Source organism: Dasypus novemcinctus, chromosome 8 (assembly GCF_030445035.2).
Source record: "Dasypus novemcinctus isolate mDasNov1 chromosome 8, mDasNov1.1.hap2, whole genome shotgun sequence".
NCBI lineage: Eukaryota > Metazoa > Chordata > Mammalia > Cingulata > Dasypodidae > Dasypus > Dasypus novemcinctus.
In genome coordinates this window covers 97,184,396-97,206,177 of record NC_080680.1, presented here as the reverse complement: position 1 = coordinate 97,206,177, position 21,782 = coordinate 97,184,396, and the positions used below count along the sequence as shown (strand labels likewise).

Sequence of the window (21,782 nt, the reverse complement as noted above, 5' to 3'; positions counted from 1 at the left end):
TAGAAATCTGAGGTCCCCTTTGACTAGAAAATACCCTCTTGTTTATCTTGCTTATTCTACACAGAGGAATAATACATATCTAATGATTAACTCAAGCTACTCTTTTGCAGAAGCTGCTGGCTGTGTAACGTTCATTCGGCAGAGAGTTATGAAGCACTGACAATGCCACTGCAACATGAAGGTGCAGGTACAATGGAGAACGAAATGCGGTTGTTGCTCATAAGGAGTTTGCAGAGGCGATGTACAATCGTAGTAATGTACAAGATGCGCTTGAACACAGAGGAAGATGTGATTAGCTTTGGGGAGTTGAAGATAGCCTCATAAAGGAGACCAACGTTGAGCTGAGTCTTGAAGGAAGAATTCACCAAGAAGAGGTGGGAAAAGAGCTTTCGGCATGTGGAGAGACACAGATGTCTGAAATGGCACAGAGGAGAGTTCAAGGTGAGTACAGTGTGAGGAGATGATGGTGGGAGATGAAGCTGAAGGGATTTGAGCTAGACTCCAGGGAGACTATCAAAGGAAGGAGTTTGGACTTCATCCAGTAGGCTGTGGAGACACCTGGGCAGGAAACATCCCCATCGGTATTAGGGAAGAGATAAATAAGCCGCAGTCTGCATTTGGCTTATCCGCACAAAACCATACTCTGACCAGGCAAGTTTCCTCTTTGTTCCTGAAGCACATTAAGCCCTGTCCTGCTTCAGGGTTGTGTCCTGCTGTTCCCTCAGAATGGGGGCCTCTTCAGTCAGCTCTCTGGTTCCTTCTCATCCTTCAAGTAGAAGCTTAAACACCACTTCTTCTGAAAGACCTTCGCAAGACTTACATTGACATCCTTTTGTTTCTGTCTTTGTTTATTTTTTCCACTACTGGAATGGAAGCTCCATGAAAGCAGGGACCCATTCTTGTTCATCATGGTGTCACTATGCCTAGAATGGTAATTAGCACACAGCAGGCTGTAAATACAACTGTTGAATGAATTAACTAATTAATTCATGTCTTTCCAGGGTTCTAGCTGCAACTGCACCCCTTTTTCTCTCACTAAAGAAAATATATATGAGTATACGTGAACGAGAGTGATATTATTTATTACAGGGAGAAGCTTGAATTTGTTCTAACTTATTTTTTAAGTAAATACTTTCCAACTCTCAATACCTTGTTAAAACAAATTCCTTGTGATACATATCACAAATGTATCACATTGTGATACAAATGATTAAGATACACAAAGACATTGCAACCAGAAACTGAGAATTCCTATGTGGTGGACAGAGCTGGTCGTGTTTAAAGCATAGGCATGGCATGCTATTTCATTTCCCGGCATAAGACTACATCCTGTATTATACACCAAGCATTTTAGCTGGGATTTGATACCTACAAAGAAGGCAATTTACCTTTGAAAAGTTACTCCTATTTCTAAATAAAATTATCTTTGTTTGTTTTTGTAGAAGGGAGAGGGTTTAGAATTCTTTGGAGAGATAAACTTAGAGTATAGATAATCATTTCTTGAACGCTTATCATGTGCTGGGGTATAGGGCTATAGAGACACAAATAAGATATTGAAGTCCAACTCTTGGAGCATTAAGACTAGGGAAGATGACCACACTGGTGTTGTGATAGTTGCTACTCAGGTAGTGTTAAAACAATAGTTACCACTTATCAACACCGTATTAAAGCATTTTATGTGTAAATCTTCACAGCCATCTCAGGAGATACTGTTATTGTCTTCCATTTTACAGATGAGGAAAATAAGGCACAGAAAGATTAAATAACTTGCCTATGCTCATCCAACTATTAAATGACAATAGCTGAATTCAAATACAGGTAGCCCAACTCCAGAGCCCTTGCATTCAACCATCACACTATATTTTCATGGGAACGAAAGGGCAGGAAAGTCCACTTCTGGCTGTTAGGAAGAGGATGCTTCCTGGGGAAGAGCCCATTGAGAGATGGGCAGACTTCCACGAGGCAAAGTTGGGGGAAGAATTTTTTCAAGGCAAGAGAAAAGTATTAGTGAAGATTTGGAGATTTGAATGCACTCTTACGGAAGAGCATTTTATCACAAGCAGGGCACATAAGAATAATTGTGGGGCAAATGGCCTAGGGCTAAATGATGGAATATCAGAATGCCAGTAAGGGTTTGGATTTAGGTTAGTAGCAATTTGAGAGCCACTGAAGGTGTTTGAGGAGCAGAGGCAAATTGAAGGATGGAATGGAGGAGGAAATGGTGGTAGCAGACCAATTAGGAAGTAGTTTTAATAATCCACATAAGGGGAACAGTTTAAGACAGTGACAGTGAGATAAAAAAAAAAAAGGGAAGTAACACGTGAGAGGTTACAGAAGGGTGTTGGTGTTGGATTAGAACACAGAGAGCAGCAGTGCACGGAAGGAGTCAATGATGCATCTCCTGTGTTGACACTGGAAGGATGGAGACACCGTTAACTCAGATAGGGAAGACAGGAACAGGCTTGGCTGAGGAAAAGAGGCAGATAAGTTTCCCTTGGAACTTGTAAGGACTTAGCCTCATTATTCCCAAACCAAACAAGCAGGAAGATTTTCTGACTAATATTTGAAACCCTGATCAAGGGTCCTTCACATTAACATCTTCCAAATTGTTCTGTGATCTTTTACCTACTGAAATTGAGAGATGCATTTGTTGTGAGATCTTAAAAACCCTATCTTTAATAACTTAAATTCCTCTATCCTAAAAGGCCTTGATGCAGTATAATTCCATCAAGAGGACAGGAAAGCCAAAAATTCGTTTCTTTGTTCAAGGAATTCAAAGCAAGATGGGGAGGTGGGGAGGTGAGGGGTAGGGGAGGAGGGAGAGGGAAAGAGGCAAGAGCTGCTGTTCCAACTTGGGCAAAAGTTAAAACATCCTAGAATTGAATTTGAAGACATTAACAGTTCTGAAGAGGTCGGATTAACACTTGCGGAGTGCCCTGCACTACTGAAAATGTGGCCCATGGACCAGAAGCCTCAGTACCACCAAGAAGCTTACTAGAAAACTGAGGTTCCATCCCAGACCTACTTTTTCAGGATTTGCATGTTAATTTTAATCAGATCCTCAGATGATTCATATGCATTAGTTTATGTTCAGACTATGAGCTTGAGCATTGCAATCAGATGGATTTAAGTCTCAGTTTACCCACTTACAACTTCCTTGCTAACACAACCCCCTGGACCTGCTTCCTCAAGTTTATACTTGAGCAATCCATCAATGTGGTCCTATACCTTAGTGGTACATTAGAATAACTGGGGAGCATTGAAAAACTCCATGCCCAGGCCACATCCAACAGTGGTATCTCACAGTATAATGCATCTAACACTGCTGATTTATAAATGTGACTTTGGCTGAAAGTAGTAGCCTAGGATGGTTAATGTTAATTGAGGGACTGTATAATAGTGGTTTTGGTGGTAGATGAGGGTTGTGATTAAAAATACAGTGTTCCGGCAGCGGACTTGGCCCAGTGGTTAGGGCGTCCGTCTACCACATGGGAGGTCCGCGGTTCAAACCCCAGGCCTCCTTGACCCATGTGGAGCTGGCCCATGCGCGGCGCTGATGCACGCAAGGAGTGCCGTGCCACGCAGGGGTGTCCCCCGTGTAGGAGAGCCCCACGTGTGTGCCCTGTAAGGAGAGCCGCCCAGCGTGAAAGAAAGTGCAGCCTGCCCAGGAATGGCGCCGCACACATGGAGAGCTGATACAAGATGACACAACAAAAAGCAGATTCCTGTGCCACTGACAACAGAAGCGGACAAAGAAGACGCAGCAAATAGACAGAACAGACAACTGGGGTGGGGGGTGAGGGGAAGGGGAGAGAAATAAATAAATAAATCTTAAAAAAAAATACTGTGTTCCTCTATTACAAGGTGTTAGGAATAAGGTTGCATGAGAAAAATACAACTAGTAACTTACGTAGTTAAAAGTAATATTTATGTAGCAAAGGCAAAAGACTATCAATGCTAAAGGTAAAAAAAATATGGAAAAAATATGTGATTTAGTTTGAGATAAATATGATCAAGAATTCTTTTTCTCTTCATTTACTTCTTTAACAAGGAGACCTTGTTCATGTCATTTAACCAATCTGTGCTCATTTATTTACCTTTCTGAACACTGAAGAAACAATTGAGTTTGTGTTTTTAGGATTAAATAAATGTATCTGGACATAATTTTTTAAAGTAATGCTCCCATTTGTTAAAATGCCTCTTCTTTATTTTTTGAAGTTGAAATAAAGTTTACTAATTAAAATAAATTTTTAAAAAAGCATCTCTGGAGGTGGGAACTGCATCAGTGTTAAAAGGTACCCAGGTGACTTCAATGTGCATCCCAGACTGAGAACGAGCTGATGAATCTGAAAGACAAGGGTGTGACCATTGAAACCAGACAGTTCTTGCTTGTATCTTAGATCTATTACTTCTTATGTATGAGGACTGGGGCTTCTTAGTCTCTCCCTAAGCTTTAGTTCCTTCATCTGTAAAATGGGCATGGCATTTAATAGTATGTCCTTTAAAAGTTCTAAGCATTGAAGGAGTTGATACATGTGAAGCACTCAGCACATCTTAAATGTGCTCAATGAGTATTTGCTATTTAAGTCCCAGCCTCCTTTGTGGAAGAAACCTAGGAAGCAACAGGTAGCTTGAGGTATCATATAAAGGCCCACCTACTGCCATGCTCAAACTTTACTCACCAAAAGTGACTTCCAATTACTTGGCCACCAAGAGGCTAATGGACATTGTCTTATCCCTTTCAAAAACACAAGAACCTATTCTTTTTCTTAATTAAATCGGAGAATCTGAGGTAAAGGCTGCTGCCAAGAAACTTTTGCAGCATAGGTAGCAGTAAGGCTCACCCACGATGCTTCCAACCATGGGGTCAGATCATGCCATGCTTTAACAACCATGCCAACACTGTGGGCAACAGGCCCTGTGTCTCAATTGTCTAATGCCTCACAGCAATCTGTCCACCTAAGAGAATTCTAGAGTGGCTTGTGTCGGAAGGGCCTTTAGAAATTACTTCACCTTTAGAGCTCTGCAAATTAGAAATCAGGGCTCAGGGAGTTACGATGAACTATGCAGGCTGATATGCAGTTTGAGAGTCACAAGGTATAAAGTCACACAATCAGATGTGGAGGAAATAGCCTATGGTGAAAAAGGAATTGAAAGAAAGAAAGAAAAAAAAAAAAAAGACATAATAGTGCTTTGAACCAAAGGGCTTTATAAACACTTGAGCCTTTAACCTGCCCAGGAGGTAGATAAGCATGTTCCCTTTAGTTTGTCCTCAAATTCAACCTCTTAAAAGAGGTTAAGGAACACACCCAAGGCTGGAATTGACACTCAGACCTCCCAACTTCCTGGCTTTGGAGCTGGGAGCTCAGCCTCCACATCCCTTGTCTATCAGGAAAAACATCTGGGTTATAATGCTTGAGGATGGAATATCAAGGGGAAGTTGTGGAAGTTTGGTTCTTTAAGAAACTTTGCGCAAAACTGCAGAAGACCCAGCCAGGAGGCCCCTCCCATGCCCTGAGTCACAAGGCTCAACATTTCTTCACTTTTCCTATCCTGGAAGCTTCCCTTGTGTGACCTTTAGGGAAATCTATTTGTCTGAGATCATGGATAGGAAAAGAGTTGAGACTTCAAAATGTGTGAACAGAAACAGACCTGAGGAGCTGTCTCAGGTAACAAAGCCTCTGCTTTACACAGGCATTTCTCCATGATCTAAGATGGCTCTCCTGCCATACTGGTGAAAGCCTGCTTAAAGCAGAGAAATAGGGAGGACCACAAGAAGAAAATGCAAAAGTTATTTTTAAAAGCCAAAGGTTACATCAAATGTAATAAAATACAACTGTTTCCTTTAAATTTTTTAATGGCCAGGAAATGGTATGGAGTAACTGCCAAGTCACATAAATTAACTTTTTTGATAACTTGTGATCCTGGAAAGAACACACAATCAGTCAAATACAAACTGCACAGGAGTTTTCATCAGTTGTCTGGGCACATGACTTGAGTTTGGGCCATGGACCCCATCTTCACATGGTCCAGAAAAAAAGGCGGCTGCCATGTTTTGCAGGCTTCAGATCTCCTTCTATGTCAGGGTTGGGCTCTGGTCTTGGTCTTGAGTGATAGGGATTCTCAGGTAAAGGTCGATCTGTTTCCACTTTGGTAACCTGGGAAGGGTGAAGAGGAAAGAAGCCAATTTGAAAGTTAGGTAGGATAATCTGTGACCACAAACATACTTCCTATGTTTCCTCTCTTCCTGATACCCTAGCAAATTACATTTAGACCATAAAATCCTTGAATAAATATTTACAGAAGTTTACTTTATGTCATTTCATGTGGTAGTACAAGATACACACTGTCCTCAAGGACTCACAGTCTGGTGAGGGATAGACAAGAATATTAACCATGACTTCCTAAGCTAATCAAGACATGAATTTAGTGCTACTAGAGCAAGGGCACTGCATATAAATGCTAGGGGTTCAGATTATTTCTGAGGAGGTAACATTTAGCTCAATTTTGAAGTTATGAGCAGGAGCTGGCCAGCAAAATTAGGGAGGGAAGGGCATTCCAAGCAGACAAACAGTACATATGAAGACAGACAGGCCAAGTCTTTAAAATGGGTGACGCTAAGGTTATATGAAGAGTGGCAGGAGATAACATACCTAACTAAACCCTTACTGTTTTAGAAACTATGCCAGGCACATTATTTCATTTCATCCTCACACTCTTATGAGGTCATGCTGCAGAGATTCACAATGAGGCCATATAGCTAAAAGTGACAAACTGAGTATTCAAAGTCAAATGTGCCTTACTCCAAAACCTGAACCTTTAAAAAATACTACACTGGTAGGCAGAGGCCAGGTGATGAAGGGTATTGAATGATATGCAAAGGTATAAGAAATTTAATATGAAAGTAAAGGTACCACTGAAGCAGGGAAGTAACTCAATCACAACTGCAGGCTGGGAAGTATGGAACCTAGATTGGAGAGGGCCAAGTCCAGAATTATGGAGTTAGGCCACCAGGCTAGGTGAGATAATAAAAGTATTAAACTAAAGCAATAGGAAAGGAAATGGAAGATAATTACATCCACATTATCCCCTGATATTTTCAAAAACCCCAAACAGGAACCTAGAAGAAAATTTTCCCATTTTAAAGGTAAGAAACAGGCCCAGAGAGGTGGGAAGTTATTAATAGTCTTCTGATTATTACTCTAGGGTCTGAACTCTAAGGCACTCTGCATAAAATGACCAGATTAGTTTTGCTAAGTGCACAAATTCAGAAACCATTTATTGTGAACACAGCATTCATGTACACAATCACATAATTATTATTTTAATCACCCTATAAGACAGTGTTATTTCTACCTCACAGATGAGGATCAAGGAACTTGCCTAAGATAAAGACACTTAATTTCAGAACTGGAGCTGAAACCCAAGTCTTCTCACTGTAAGTCCAGAGTGATTGTCTGTTTTTTTATAGCAATTTTCTCCTCTCTCTGTCATGATTAGAGATTATTACTGATTCTGTATTGCTTAAGGAGTAATTCCAAATGCCTCCAGCTGGCATCTGAAGATCCTATAAAGAACTCAAGATATCTATTAAATAAATTTAGAAAAATGTTTCTCAACATTTATTAAAAGTAATAAAAGGACCCCATTAGAGGATAAATTATTGTGGGACTCCCAACACATATAAAGTGTTGGTTAGATGTGCACAGAAAAATTACTACTGGTTACCTTTGGGTGGTGGGCTGAAGATGATCTTTATTTTCTTCTTTATACTTTTCTGCATTTTCTGAATTTTTCACAATAGACAGGTATTACTTTCATAATCAAAAAGAACGATAAAGCAACTTACTCCTCTGAATCACCCCCGAAAAGGAAAAGGAACACAGACTTGTGGTAAAATTGCTTACTTGTTAAATGACTTTGGGAAGCTTACTTAAGCTTCGAGTTTTCATCTGTAAAATGTGGCTATTGCCTCACATTATTAGGATGAAAGGAATAATGTACATAAAATACTTGCTGTATATTACGTATTCTAAATTGTTAATATTATTATTATCATAGCATGATAGGATTATGAGTGAGAGAGAGCAAGTCTGCCTAGAAAAGTCAGAGATTTCAGAGAGGGCACAGCATTTGAGCTGACACCAAAAGAATGAGTAGGAATTTACCAGGCAAAGGTAGCAGAGAAAGGCAATCCAGTGGAAACACAGAATGAAAAAATGGATGAAGCTAAAATTTAGGCTGATAATCACCTTTCTAGAAAGAGTCTGGATAATGAATTTAAGTAAAAATTGATAATTCTCTTAAAGGAACACACAAAAAGTTAAAACAACAATACTTTTTTTAGTTTTCAATGTCAATACAAAATTTCAGGAATAAATATGTTTTCTTAATAATACAACTTCTTCCTTTCGTGAGAGACAGAAAGAAATGAGAAAAAGCAGTTTTCTTTGATAAATGTATGTTATACCACTTTCCAACTTAGAATCATCAACTATTCAACTGTTCAGTGCAAAAAAACAACATGTCTGAAGAAAAGACGATGCCAGACACAAAACAAGAAAAGAAAACCAGAACAAAAACTGCTACACTATTCCTCCACCAATGACCAAGCTTATCAACTATCCACAGATGGTAGACACAAAGGGAAGAGAAACAAAATTAATTGTGGGTCGATGTGCCAGGCACTATGCTGAGGATATACACTAGCTCTCTGATCTAATCCTCAAAGAAAAATAGGTATTATTAGCTCCATCCTGTAGCTGCAGGAGGATTGGAAATATTAAGTGATTTTCTCAAGATCTTATTGCAGTTATGTAGCGGAACCAAGATTCAAATCTATGATCTGTCTCCCTTCAAAATCTAAGTTTTTTTCCCCTTCCATGCCTTGCTATCTGTGCTGCCACAGTAGGGAGAGATGGTGATGAAGCTCAAGAAGGAAGGGGAAGTGGATAGGGCTCAAGCAGTTGAGTGCCTGCTTCCCAAATGAGAGGTCCCAGGTTCAGTTCCTAGTGCCTCCTAAAAACAGAAAAACAACAAGCAAACAAATGAAAAAACCAACGGGGAGCTGATATGGCCCGTAGCTGAGTGCCAGCTTCAAAAACGGTCTGGGTTCTAGCCCCAGTACCTAAAAAAAAAAAAAAGAAGAAGAAGAAAAAAGAAGGGATAGGTCAGATCTTAAAGGGCCTTGAATGCCATGGTAAGGAGCGAATGCCTGATCTTGAAAGCAATAGGAAGAAAGTGATGTAAATTTATCTTCCACACAGATCTTTCTTACAGTGAAGATGTAAAGCCTATATTCTTAAATTTCAGAGGATGCAATGCTTTCTAAAGCCCATGTAATCTCCCTTCACCTCTCATGAACTCATGTAGCTAGGTTAAGAACTCCTGTCCAAGAGTAAGTAAGATAAGGGTAGTGAGGGCAGTGCAGGGTTCTAAAAATATCCCAGAGGCTGCTAATTAGTTGAAATTGATGACTATATGGAATGAGAAAGAACGCAGAATGAAGAATAAAGACATATGGGTTGCTGGCTTTTCTGATGTTTCAATAGATGGTGGTGTCAACTGAGACAGGAAATATAGGAGAAAGGATAGAAAAACAGACTTTTAAAACAAAAGGCTTATTGTTGTTTTTTAATCTTATGTATGTTCCTGAACAATCTGATCCTTTCCCCCTCTGAATTCCACAATAATCTCAATGATGCTTTCAACTGACACTGTCCCTCAAACAATTAATCTTCCTCTACTCCCTTCTGTTCTTCAATTAGCTAATTAACCAAAAACAAATCTGCACATGCTGAAAGATCTATTTAAAGAACTATTTTTATTAAATAAACTCCCTTCTGGATTGAGTATAATCACTCACTAATCAATCTGTTTGGTAAATCTATTTCTCACATCATTATCTGCAGTCACAACAGACCTTTTTGTGACCAACTCCTTGCCTTTACCTCACCCCTAAGTCAGAGAGTGAGACCACCAGAAGCAAACCTTTTTTACCTTTGACAGCTCTCCTAGGTCAGGCCGCACCCAGCCCAGTTTGTCCAGTACACATTCATCAAACTTTGCCTGCTGCTTGCGACAGTAACGAAACAACTGCAGGTTGGAATAATCAATGCAGGTCCAGTATTCTGTAAAAGGCTCCGCACAGTGACGCTTTATCTGCCTGGAAAGGAGGGTAAGATTAGGGCTAGCTCATTGTAAAATGCTGAAAAACAGAAAAGAAGGCGGGGAGGGGATAGGCCACAGACCTCAAACCTCAACTACACAGTCTTGCTTTTTGAATGGAACAAATATATAAACAGAAAAGGTTTCTGAGGACAAAAACTAATTTCTTTATACTACAAAACAAATCAAAGGAATGCAAAAAGATTATATCCTAAAGCACATGTATTTTACTCAGAGGGCAGCTCCTCACTTGGAGCCTATTTATTCTTTTCTTTAGATCTAATTCTAAAGATTATCAGCACAGCAAATTTAGAAGAGAAGGAGGCACAATCACAGATGGGCATCTTGTAGAAGTGAGAGGTGACAGATGATAGCAAGGAGGAGAAAGAATTATAAAAAGCAAATACAAAGACAAAATTAAAAGGAAAATTTCCTGGGGTTATTGAGTACAGAGCCAAACTGCCCTACACTCCTCAAAAGCTTAAGGTCCTCATTCTGTTAAAACACTGAACAAAAATAGAGATTAATCCTTGTCATCAAGAAGAAAGGCAAATTATATTTGGTGCTTTCTGTCAAGAAGCAGGATAGTATATAGTCATTTATGGCCATCAAAAAGGTTAGAAAAAGTAACTTTAGTGCATAAAAAAAACAAGCTTCACTTATTTTTCAAAATTCCCCTTCTCTTACCATTCAGATAAATGTGAAGTCAAGTAAGAATAAAATATCATTATTTTACATAAAAGCCATACTGGAGGCAGTGAAAAAATTTCAGAGTTTCCTCTCCCCCAGTGGAAGAACTATGGAGTGCTTGCTTACCATATGCTAGGAATCTAACTGTCCTCTCAACACATGAATCTTATTTAACATGACTCAAGAAGGAAGAATTTGAGATAATCTAAGGAAGCCAATCCATTTACTTTACAGATGAAAATACTAAGGCCTAGAGAGCCTAAGTGAATCGGCCAAAGTCCCATTCCAAATTTTTAATCTCTCATTCGCTCTTTTTTTTAAATCACATCATGCTGCCTTTTCTTTGGTTTAAAATGTAAAAAAGTAAAAAAAGTATTGCATAGTAAAATATCTGCTTCCCATTCTAGTCCTCTAGCCATTCAGTTCCCTTCCTGGCACCAATGTTACTGGTTTTTTATGTTCCCCTTCCAGGTACTCTAACACATAATCTTCGGTAGGAGAGTGGGTGAGGAGGAATGCATCAGGAAGGAAAAAAAGATATGAGAAGCCCTACGGAGCTTCACTGAATTACCTCTAACCTCTGACCTGCTTTCTATGATACACCAATCTGCACTCACCTAACGTTTATTTGACAGTCCCTTGGTAATAAGCCAATGGGAGTTTTGTATTCCTCCAATATGCTGCACTAGAAGGGCTAGGGCTGCAAACCGCTAGTATAGGATTCAGATCATTATTCTGCACCCTGTGTCCCCAGCAGCCACACTTAACAATTATCTATCAGTGCCTACACCAACCACCTCAGCAGGGAGAAATTCTTCTAGGGTGCAGTTAGCACCTTGGAAGTTTGAAAATCTAAACATTTGCCACTTAAACATACCACCTCTGGGCCTAAGAAAAAATGCTTTGCCAATGTTCTCATATAAAATAAAAAGTTTTAAAATAAATAAACCCACAAATTCGACCTTCCTAGCAACCAAATCAATGCAAACTCAAGCAAGAATAAAACACCATTTTGTACATATCAAACATTTGAAGAACATTCAATACTATGAGGTTATGATGCCAGGATGCAGTAGTGTGGACAGCATAAACTAACCCAACTCTTAATAAAAATGGCAATATAGTTCAAGAGCCATAGATAATACCCAAAGCTTTGCCAGAATCATCTCACAGCTGGGAAATTTATGCCCAGGAATGAAGAGATGGAAATTATCTACAGATTTATCCAAAACAGTCAAAAACTGGAATCAATGATATTTAACAATAGGAATTGGTCAGGTGCATTATGGCTAATTTATTCACTGATGAAATATTATATAGCTACTAAAAATGATAATCATAAAGACTATATAGGGAAGTGGATTTGGCTCAACTGATAAGAGCATCTGCCTACCACATGGGAGGTCCAGTGTTCAAATCCAGGGTCTCCTGACCGGAGTGGGGAGCTGGCCCATGCGCAGTGCTGATGCACACAAGGAGTGCCGTGCCATGCAGAGGTGTTCCCCGCATAGGGGAGCCCCATGCACAAGGAGTGCGACCCTCAAAGAGAGCTGCCCCATACAAAAAAAACACAGCCTGCCCAGGAGTGGCATCGTACACACAAGAGAGCTGACGCAGCAAGATGACGCAACAAAACAAGACACAGATTCCCGGTGCTTTGACAAGAATGCAAGTGGACAAAGAAGAACACACAGCAAATGCACACAGAGAGCAGACAACTAGGGGACGGGGGACAAGGGGAGAGAAATAAATCTTAAAAAAAAAAAAAAAAAAAAAAGACTATACGGCAACTTGAAAAAATGTTCCCAATAGTGTCAAGTAAAAAATAAAATTTTAAAATGTACATACATTATGACAAGAGCTACAAAAATATCTTTGCGTGTGGACAAAGACAGCAGAAGCAAGCAAGCAAGAAAGCAGCTATTGTGCTAAGGTATTTGATTTTTCTCTCTAACATCATCGTAGTGGACATCTGTGGTTTTCGCCTAGCCAGCAGTTTTTTTTCCATTCTTCTGTAACATCTTCCTATTTTCCTTTGGGAGACAACCCCTCCCTGTCTCTCAGCTAACTCTAGCCCCCACTTTTACCTAGACTTGACCAATCAGATCATTTTATAACCTGAAACACAACTGGTTCAAAAATATGCATATGAAGTCAACCAGCCAGGCCAATCAGGCTCAGACCAGGAACCTCTGCTCAGACTACTGCAGAAATGGCACTCTAAGTTTGCTAAGCAAGCAGAACAGCAGTTTGGAGCTGCTAAGGGTGATTTTGTTACAGTAAGGGTAGGTCAACGGAGAAAAACAAAACTAAGAGACTGGAGGTAGAAGAAAAAGCAAAAAGGCACCAAGTAGTTGTGAAATTAGTTAAGTCCTTGAACATAGCCCTGCCTGAATCCAGAGCTATTTCTGAACTTTACCCCTTCAGATTGAATATCTCTCCTTTTATTAACAGAGTTCTGACTAACATGTTTGTCAAAACACTGTTTCTATAATTACATAATTTGTATTTCGATTTTTTTTAAACTTACAGTATCAAGAACAGTGGCCTGCTAAAAACTTGACTCTCAACATACTTTTCCTTTCCACCATAATTCTGTGTTCTGTAGTAAAGACAACAACAACAATCTAGTGAATGCCTGGTAATAAGCACTGTGCTGAGTCATTTTTATGTGACTCTTAAAACTGTCCAGAGCAATCCTATGTAAGTATTATTTGACACATTTGAAAATTGAGGTTCATGGAGATTAAATAACTTGCCCAAAAAACCACAAAAGAAAATATATCATATATTAAGGACTTACCTTGCTCTATCTGATTTCGAAGCCTGTGCACTTTCTACTAAAATTAGTCACTAAAATCATCCTTCTATTTAATGAGTGGGACATTCATCAAGATATGTACACCTTGATGTTTCAACCAAATGAACACCGATGCCAAAAGATTTTTACCTAAAGAAGTCCAAAGCACACTTGTTGACAAGCTTGCCTTCCTCTAAACACCGCCTCGGATCTTTCTCTTCCCAGCGACAGAGCATGAACTCTTTGTTGGGTTTATCACATTGAGCACCATAGTGATGGGCCGCAGCTTTAAGCACAGAAGAACTGACTTTCACCTGGAGAAAGGAACAATAGGAGAAAGACCACAGATTTGTGAACCAGGAAATCACTTCCTCAACTTGACCTCATGCTAGTCAAAAGAGACAGAAGACAAAGGGAGCACTGTTCTGACTTTACCAAGAAAACTAAACACAGGGGTTGCCATACTAATTCTTTATGATCTACATTGCTTTAGAGATCACAAAGTTCTTACACATACACTATTTTCTTCATCTTCAAAATAATCTTATTAAATTATTCCTAGAAAAGAGGAAATGGTTGTCCTAATAAAATCCTTAGGCCTTTATGATAAAGAGAGGAGTCCTAATGGAAGAAATTATATCACTGATGTGGAGACAGCTGCCACTGGAGTTGCTGAAGGCAGAGAGAGGGAAAAAGAGGTGTAATATGGGGGCATTTTCGGAACTTGGAGTTGTCCCGAGTGATACTGCAGGGACAGATGCAGGATATTATATTTCCCGTCACAAGCCACTGAATGGATGGGAGAGTGTAAACTACAGTGTAAACGATAATCCAGGCCGTGTAGCAGTGCTCCAAAATGTACTCATCAAATGCAATGAATGTACCACACTAATGAAAGATGTTGATGTGGGAAACATTGGGGGTGTGGGGAATGGGACATGTGGGAATCTCCTATATTTTTTTAAGGTAACATTTTGTGAGCTATGTATCTTTTAAAAAATAAATTAAAAAACATACTGGAAAAAAAGAGTGGAGCCATGAAGGAGAATGACACTTCTGGGATGTACGGTTGAGGAATCAACTCTGAGAAGCCTGTTAAGTCTCCTCTTCAAGAATACAAATAAATAATTTAAGGATATATAAAACTCCCAAAGGACTACAAGAATCACAGGAGACTGGAAGGGATCAGAAAGAGAATCTAGTCCAATAAGTTACTACTAATAGCAAAGTACTAAAATGTTTGAATTTTTAAACATCATAACCTAAAGCATATCTAAAATCTTCAGCTAATAACCTAACTCTGAACACACTTTTCTTTCCATCAAAACTGTGTATTCTAACAATGATATAGCTGTGCTGCTGTTTTTATGTGCCCACAGATAGCACTGTGCTGTTGTTTTTATATGCACACAGATTTGTGAACCAGCATATCACTTTCTCAGCTTTACCTCATGCTGGTCAAAGCAGAGGAAACCCAAAGGAAGCACTTATCAAGAAAACCATGGAGTTATAGGCATACATCTAACTATGCCAGTCTCCCACACTTGCATTCCAGTACATTCTCTTCAGCAGAAAAATAGTGTAGTTACAGCTACTTCAGAGAGAACTGCACAGTCCAATTAATCTGCTGCAGCAAGAGTTCTACTGGCCTCTTTCTTGTAGTATCTTTTCTTATGCCAATTACACAACATTTTAATTATTGTAGCTTAACGGAACATTTTTTTAAATCTGGGAGGACCAACTTCTTCATTATGCTTCCTTTCCAAAATCATTTGACTGTTCTTCCAGATGAATACCCCCTTCACAATGTGCACTGGAATTGTATTCAATTTAATTTATATTAAATTAGGAAGCATTATAATGTTGAGTCTGATCAAATTTTATCTCCTCAGACAACTTTTCCCTAATCATCTTATATAAGATAGCACCAGTGGTCACTCAAACCCATTATCCTAGTTTATTTTTCTTCACAGCACTTATCACTACCTGATGGACTACTATATAGTTATATCTTATATTTGTTGCTTTATTGTCTTCTCCAATAGAATGGAAGCTCCAAGAGGGAAGGGACTTTGCTATTAACAGATATCCAATACGTAAAGATGTTAATTCTCCCTAAGTTAAACTACAATTAACTATAATACTATGGTACTCAAAATAATATCCAGCACTAGTATATGTTGAGCATCTACCCGAACTCTGTGCCAGGCACTGTTACAGGCACTGGGAACACAATGCATGAATTATACCTTCCCATACAGGAACATTATGATGACTCTTCCATTTATTCAGGTCATTCTTATGCCCTTAGGTTAAAATTATAGTTTTACTCATATAGGGACCCTGCACATTTCTCCATGTGTCAGTATTTTATCATTTTTGATATCTAATAGAATATTCTATTAAATTTTCAAATTGGTTACTATTTATTTGTATATTCCATCCTCTCTCCAGCCATCTTACTGAACTATTTTGTCAGTTCTGATACAAAATGCAAGAGGATTAACTAAAAACTATCTTTTATAAGTAACTGTTCTCTTCCTTTCTGATACTTATTTTTTTTCTTCTTCTCTTTTCCTTTCTTTTTGTTTTGACTAAAACCTCCACAATACAGATGAAGAGTGATGACAGTGGATATCTTGCCTTGTGAACTTTAAAACACTGCTCAATATTTTTGCTGTTGGTATCTGGAATATAGTCTTAACTTCATTAAGGAAGTTCTTTTCTACTCCTAGTTGGTTTTGCTTTACTGCTGTTCCCTTTTTCCACCAAAAGAGACTGAAAATTTCAGGATTCTTTTTCATTAATCCACAAAAGAAGTGCAAAGCATTAATAGACTTTATAAAAACCAACCTACTGTTATTGCGAGAAAAAGATTTAGCCTGTCATAATGTATTATACTTTAATACACTCCTGGATTTTGTTTGCAAGCATTTTATTAAGAATTTTTATATCTATATATGAGAATAATCTATAGCGGCTTTGTGGGTCTGTGTGTTCTTTATCCACCTTAGGTTAAAATTATTACTAAAATAGAAGGCAAGGAAAGATGAAGAGAGTAATCCATACACTATATAGAGGGTAAAGTTATGACTATCTAATAACCTTATAATTATCAAAGCATAGGTGAAGCTATGATGTACATGAAATCTGCCATTATTTTAATATATTTATGTTAAAAACCTGTTAAGTTTTTGTATTGTAGTTTTTTAAATAATAAAATTTCATTTGGGTTAATTGAGTGATAAACACTTGTTTTATTATCTATAAAGTAAAAAGCTGGGAGAATAAAAATCAATACTTTTTTTTAAAGTTTAATATATTTTAAAAATTACATTAGTTATATTTAATTTTAAATGCCTTCATGGACGACTTACTCAAATATATTCATGACTACCAGGACAAAAAAGTCTGCAGCACTACCTGCTTTACTTCCACAGATGTGGAAGTCTTATCGAAATCCAGGTACACCTATATTGTTACGCATGTAAAATACCATCTAAGTCTGTCACAGGGAAATAAAGGATGAGAGCCTTTATCAAATCTATTTCCTAGCTGTTGAAAAACAGATGTCCCTGAGATGACTCAGTGGTCGGTGGCAACCCCTGAACTGGAACTCAGAGCTTCTGACCTCCCATTCAGGCCTTTTCCCATCACATCACCATCACTGAGGTGGGAAAGAAATTCAGATGTCACTAAATCACCTCACCTGCTTCTTTACTAAGTACTAATAAATTCCAAAAGATACAACATCCTTTCACAGCTGCTCACGGTGAATACCCTCTCAAATTCATTCAGCTTCCTTTGTCTCAAAAAACTAGAGAATTTCAATGTCCTCCCTCATTTATTCTCACAACTCACTGCACAGCAGGTTTTATACATACAGTCTGCAGGTGTGGAAAATGAGACAGAGAAACTCTTACAATGTAAAACCCATCCATCTTCCAGTCCTGCACTCTCTTCCTTAAAACCTATCTGCACCTCCTTCTACGGCACTCAATTTAAGTCTTATATTTTAATTAAGTAAAATAGGCAATAATAGTATTTACATTATAGAACTGTTATGAAGATTAAATGAGCTAATACACATAAAAAGACTTAACAGTACCTAGCACATAGAAAGTGTATCTAAATATTAGCTATTTTTATTTTTACTCAAAATTGTCAATTTATCCAAGGAGTTTCCAGCCCAAAGCTCCTAGCTACTTTTTTCCATGGGGATGTGTCAACTCCAAAATCAATGAGGCCCAAGATGAGTTTAACTTGTCCCCCAAAACCTGTTCCTTTTCCTGGCTTCCCTAATCCTATCATCAGGTTGTAAATCTAACACTAACTCCTCTCCCTTTCCTGTCTCCAACATCTAATCCATTGCTAAGTCTACTCAATTCTAGAAATATTTGCTCTTTCTTCTCTGTTCACAGTCACTACACTGGGGTGATAAATCTCTTCCTCAACTATTTCAACAGTCACTGAAACTAATCTCCCTGCTTTTCCTTTCCTCTCTTCAATCCATTCTTCATAGAGCTGTTAGAGTGATCTTTCGAAAATACAATTCTTATTTAACAAAACGGCAACAAAACCGGCAAAGGGTTCAGCCTTAACAGCAGAATAGTCTAAACTCACTGGGTAGTTGAAGCTTTCTGGATCAAAATTATCTTAATAGTATTTTTACTAATCACACTTCAAAGGGGACTACTTGCTGTTCTCTCAAATCACTGAATTCACTATTCACAGAACCCATTTTGGTTAGCTGCATTTGCCTACCTCCTTCCCTTTCTCAGATCTTTTCCTCCACTTTAAAGAGCTCTTCTCGAGGTGGCATTGGATTGGGAAAAGTGGACATAATGGACAAAGGGTATGGGGAAAGGCAGGAAGAGATGAGAGGTGGAGGCGTCTTCGGGACATGGAGCTGCCCTGGATGGTGCTTCAGAGGTAATCACCGGACATTGTAAATCCTCACAGGGCCTACATGATGGAATAGAGGAGAGTATGGGCCATGATGTGAACCAATGTATATGAGGTGCAGAGGTGCCCAAAGATGTACTTACCAAATCCAATGGATGTGTCATGATGATGGGAACGAGTGTTGTTGGGGGGGGGGAGAGGGGGGGTGGGGGGGTGGGGTTGAATGGGACCTCACATATATATTTTTAATGTAATATTATTACAAAGTCAACAAAAAATAAAAAAATTAAAAAAAAAAAAAAAAAAAATAAAGAGCTCTTCTCTCCATCTCTGCCAATAAAAGTCACTTCTTATGCCCCAAAAGTGTTTTCTGTTTCCTTTATAGCCTCAGAGAATTTTACAGCTGTCATTAATTCATCTTACAAGTCAAGATGACCAAGCAATTAGACCTAGAAATTAGATCCTACTTCAAATCTTACTCTCTTCTCTCAAACCCTGTCTGCCCCTCTTTCATAGGACTTACTCATATTTTGTCTTGAATTTTTTTATTTATGTAATTGTTTCTCAATTCAACTTAACGTGCCTGAAGGCAAATTTATTCTAGATAAGAATATTTGCCTGAAGTAGAACTTCAGATGTTCACTGAACCAAATTAAAGTATGAATTAAAAACACAGCAACTTAGTAAAGTACAAAGGTGGGGGAAGGGGGAATGAGGAGTTAAAGCACAATGGGTGTGGAGTTTGTTTGGAGTGATGGGAAAGTTCTGGAAATGGATGGTGGTGAGCACCTGATTATAACCCTGATTAATTCTACTGAACTGTATGCTTAGGAGTGGCTGATATCCAAAAGTTTATGTCGCATATATGTTTCCACATTAAAAAAAAAAAAAAAAAAACTACTAAAGAGACAATGACAATGAAATGTAATACATGATCCTGGACAGGATCTAATAACAAAGGAGAAAAAGACCAAAAAGACATTATTAGGACATATGAAAAAAATGGAATATAGAATGAAAGGTTTTTATCAATGTTAAAATTCTTGAACTTGACAATGGTACTTAAGGTGGTTTCTTTAGTAAACAACCTTGTTCCCAGGAGATGTACAAGAAAGCATGATGTATACAACCTACCCTCAAATGTTAGAAAACTGATAGATTGATTGATAGAGAGATGGATTGATTGATGGAGAAAAAAAGAATTACAGAGCAAATGTGGCAAAAGGTTAAAATTGGTGGATCTGAGTATGGGGGCGGGAAGAATGTTAAGAGTTCTCTGTATGGGTTTTGTATTATTTTGGCAACTGTCCTGTAAGTTTGAAATTATTTCAAAATCAAGTTTAACTACAATGTAAACTATAACCCATGCAGAGCCGCAGTGCTCCAAAATGTATTCACCAAATGTAATGATGGGCCACAATGATTAAAGAGATTGTTGATGTGGGAGGAGTGGGGGGGGTGGAAAGTGGGGTATGTGGGAACCTCTTATATTTTTTAATGTAACATTTTTTTATTTATGTATCTTTTAAAAAAAGACAATTATGATATAAAAAATAAAATAAAAAGTTAAAAAAAAAATACAGTACCTCAAGGCTAACCCAGCTTCACTGGGGCAAGAAACAAAAGAATGACCAGTTTGATGGCAGCAAGCCCCTCCTCCCACCTCTAAGTAACTATCACTTTATTATAAAGTCCCTGGATACAGCTAATTTTTTTTTAATCTGGGGTCGGGGGAAGGAGGGAAGGCAGATAAAAAGGCCAAATTAGGCAATGCATATAAAATACTTAACGCAGTGCCTGGTGTATAATTTCTGGCACATAATATTTAGTCTTGCCTTTTCTTTCTTCCAATTTTGGCTGATCTTTCTAATACCCACACCTGCCACAGCATTCCTCTGCCTTAAAACCTTCCACCTCTCCCCACCACCTCACTTAGAAGAAAAAGTACCAACTCCTTAGTCTGGCCTTGTGGAAGCTGTTTCCCAATCCTGTTTCAGCCCAAGGTACCTCTCCAGGCTCAGCACCTGTTGCTTCCCACCAACACTAGTCATATTAAACAGCATTTGGCTCCCTAAACAAACAAGGTACTATTGCCGAACTTTCTCACTTTTGACTTTGCCTATAATTCAGTAATTTAGGAGTACAGATTTTAAAATCAAGTAGACCCGGGTTCACCTTCCAACTCTCACGTCTACTTTCAGGGCCTGTTTCCTTATTTATTACATATAGAGACCAGTCATAACCCACCTTACAGGACTTCTTGTTGGGTTCAACGAATTAATGCATTTAAAGTAATTAGCATCCTGTCTAGTAAAGGCTTGATAATGGCAAAACTATGATTATATTGTCTTTACTTATCATGGTCCTTACTACCCAGTACTGTAATTGCCTCTTTATGTGTCTCTCTCCCCTTTAGATTTTAAACTCTGTGTATGTGCACATAGTAATTATTCAAACCTTACCTCTTGAATACATAAATGCTTTAACATCACCAAACACCTTTCCACGGCTAATACCAGATTCACTCTGGAGCATCATTTTCTTTTCCTGCAGCTTCCTAACTCTAATTAGGCACTCTGCACCTCTACCACGGCACCAATGATACTTTACTTTTAAGGTGACTGCCTGTCTCCCTCATCTGTGAGCACCTGGAGCTGTGTACTAGCTTCTCACGGAGGTCTGAGTCGTATTAAGTGATATACAGTAAGTGAAATGGCTCTAGTTGGTGCTTAATAAAAAGCACCACCATTATTCACGCAGGGAAAAGCAAGTTGGTTCTACAGCCACTTCAGGATGGGGATGGGTGGGAGAGGCAAGTGATTCCCGGACCTTTGGAGAGGACGTCCGGGGGTCGACCTCTATATGTGTTGGGGAACAGGGAGTGGGGAGAACGCGGGCCCAGGAAGCGCTGAGGCGAAGCAGGGCTGGGCCCAAGCCCGGAAGGCTGCAGCCCTATGCCCCACTTGCCTGTCCTCCGGACGAGCCTCACCTCCTGCACTTTCAGCTCCTCCAGAGTAGGCAGCTCCACTATCCCCGGCATGACGGCTGTAGCCCAGGCCCTGAGGAGATACCCTAGGCCTTGTCGCCCCCGTCTCCTTGAACTCCCCTTTGGAGCGCCGAAGAGCCACACGGCGGCTACGCATGCGCAGGCGGCAGTACGCAGGCGCACTACTCTACCCAACTGCGAGCAACAGAGCGTGCGCAAGGCAAGGAGGTTCAG

General features: G+C 39.0%; 1 protein-coding gene across 4 annotated transcripts; it reads right to left on the bottom strand.

Moving 5' to 3' along the window:
* Window positions 1-5,839: 5,839 nt before the first annotated feature.
* NDUFA8 (NADH:ubiquinone oxidoreductase subunit A8) lies at window positions 5,840-21,741 on the bottom strand. Of its 4 annotated transcripts, none has more exons than XR_011649464.1 (5): window positions 21,552-21,730; window positions 13,808-13,971; window positions 13,388-13,459; window positions 7,384-10,165; window positions 5,840-6,158 (listed from the first exon to the last, which is right to left on the bottom strand). XR_011649464.1 is itself a non-coding variant. In XM_004453904.4 (5 exons), the coding sequence occupies exons 1-5, from the start codon at window positions 21,600-21,602 to the stop codon at window positions 6,021-6,023; spliced, it is 591 nt and encodes a 196-aa protein (XP_004453961.1). In that variant the 5' UTR covers window positions 21,603-21,731; the 3' UTR covers window positions 5,840-6,020. The 4 variants fall into 4 exon arrangements, 2 of the variants coding, with proteins under 2 accessions (XP_004453961.1, XP_004453962.1); XM_004453904.4 differs by having other exon boundaries at window positions 10,000-10,165; window positions 21,552-21,731; XR_011649465.1 differs by lacking the exon at window positions 13,388-13,459 and having other exon boundaries at window positions 21,552-21,741.
* Window positions 21,742-21,782: the final 41 nt, after the last annotated feature.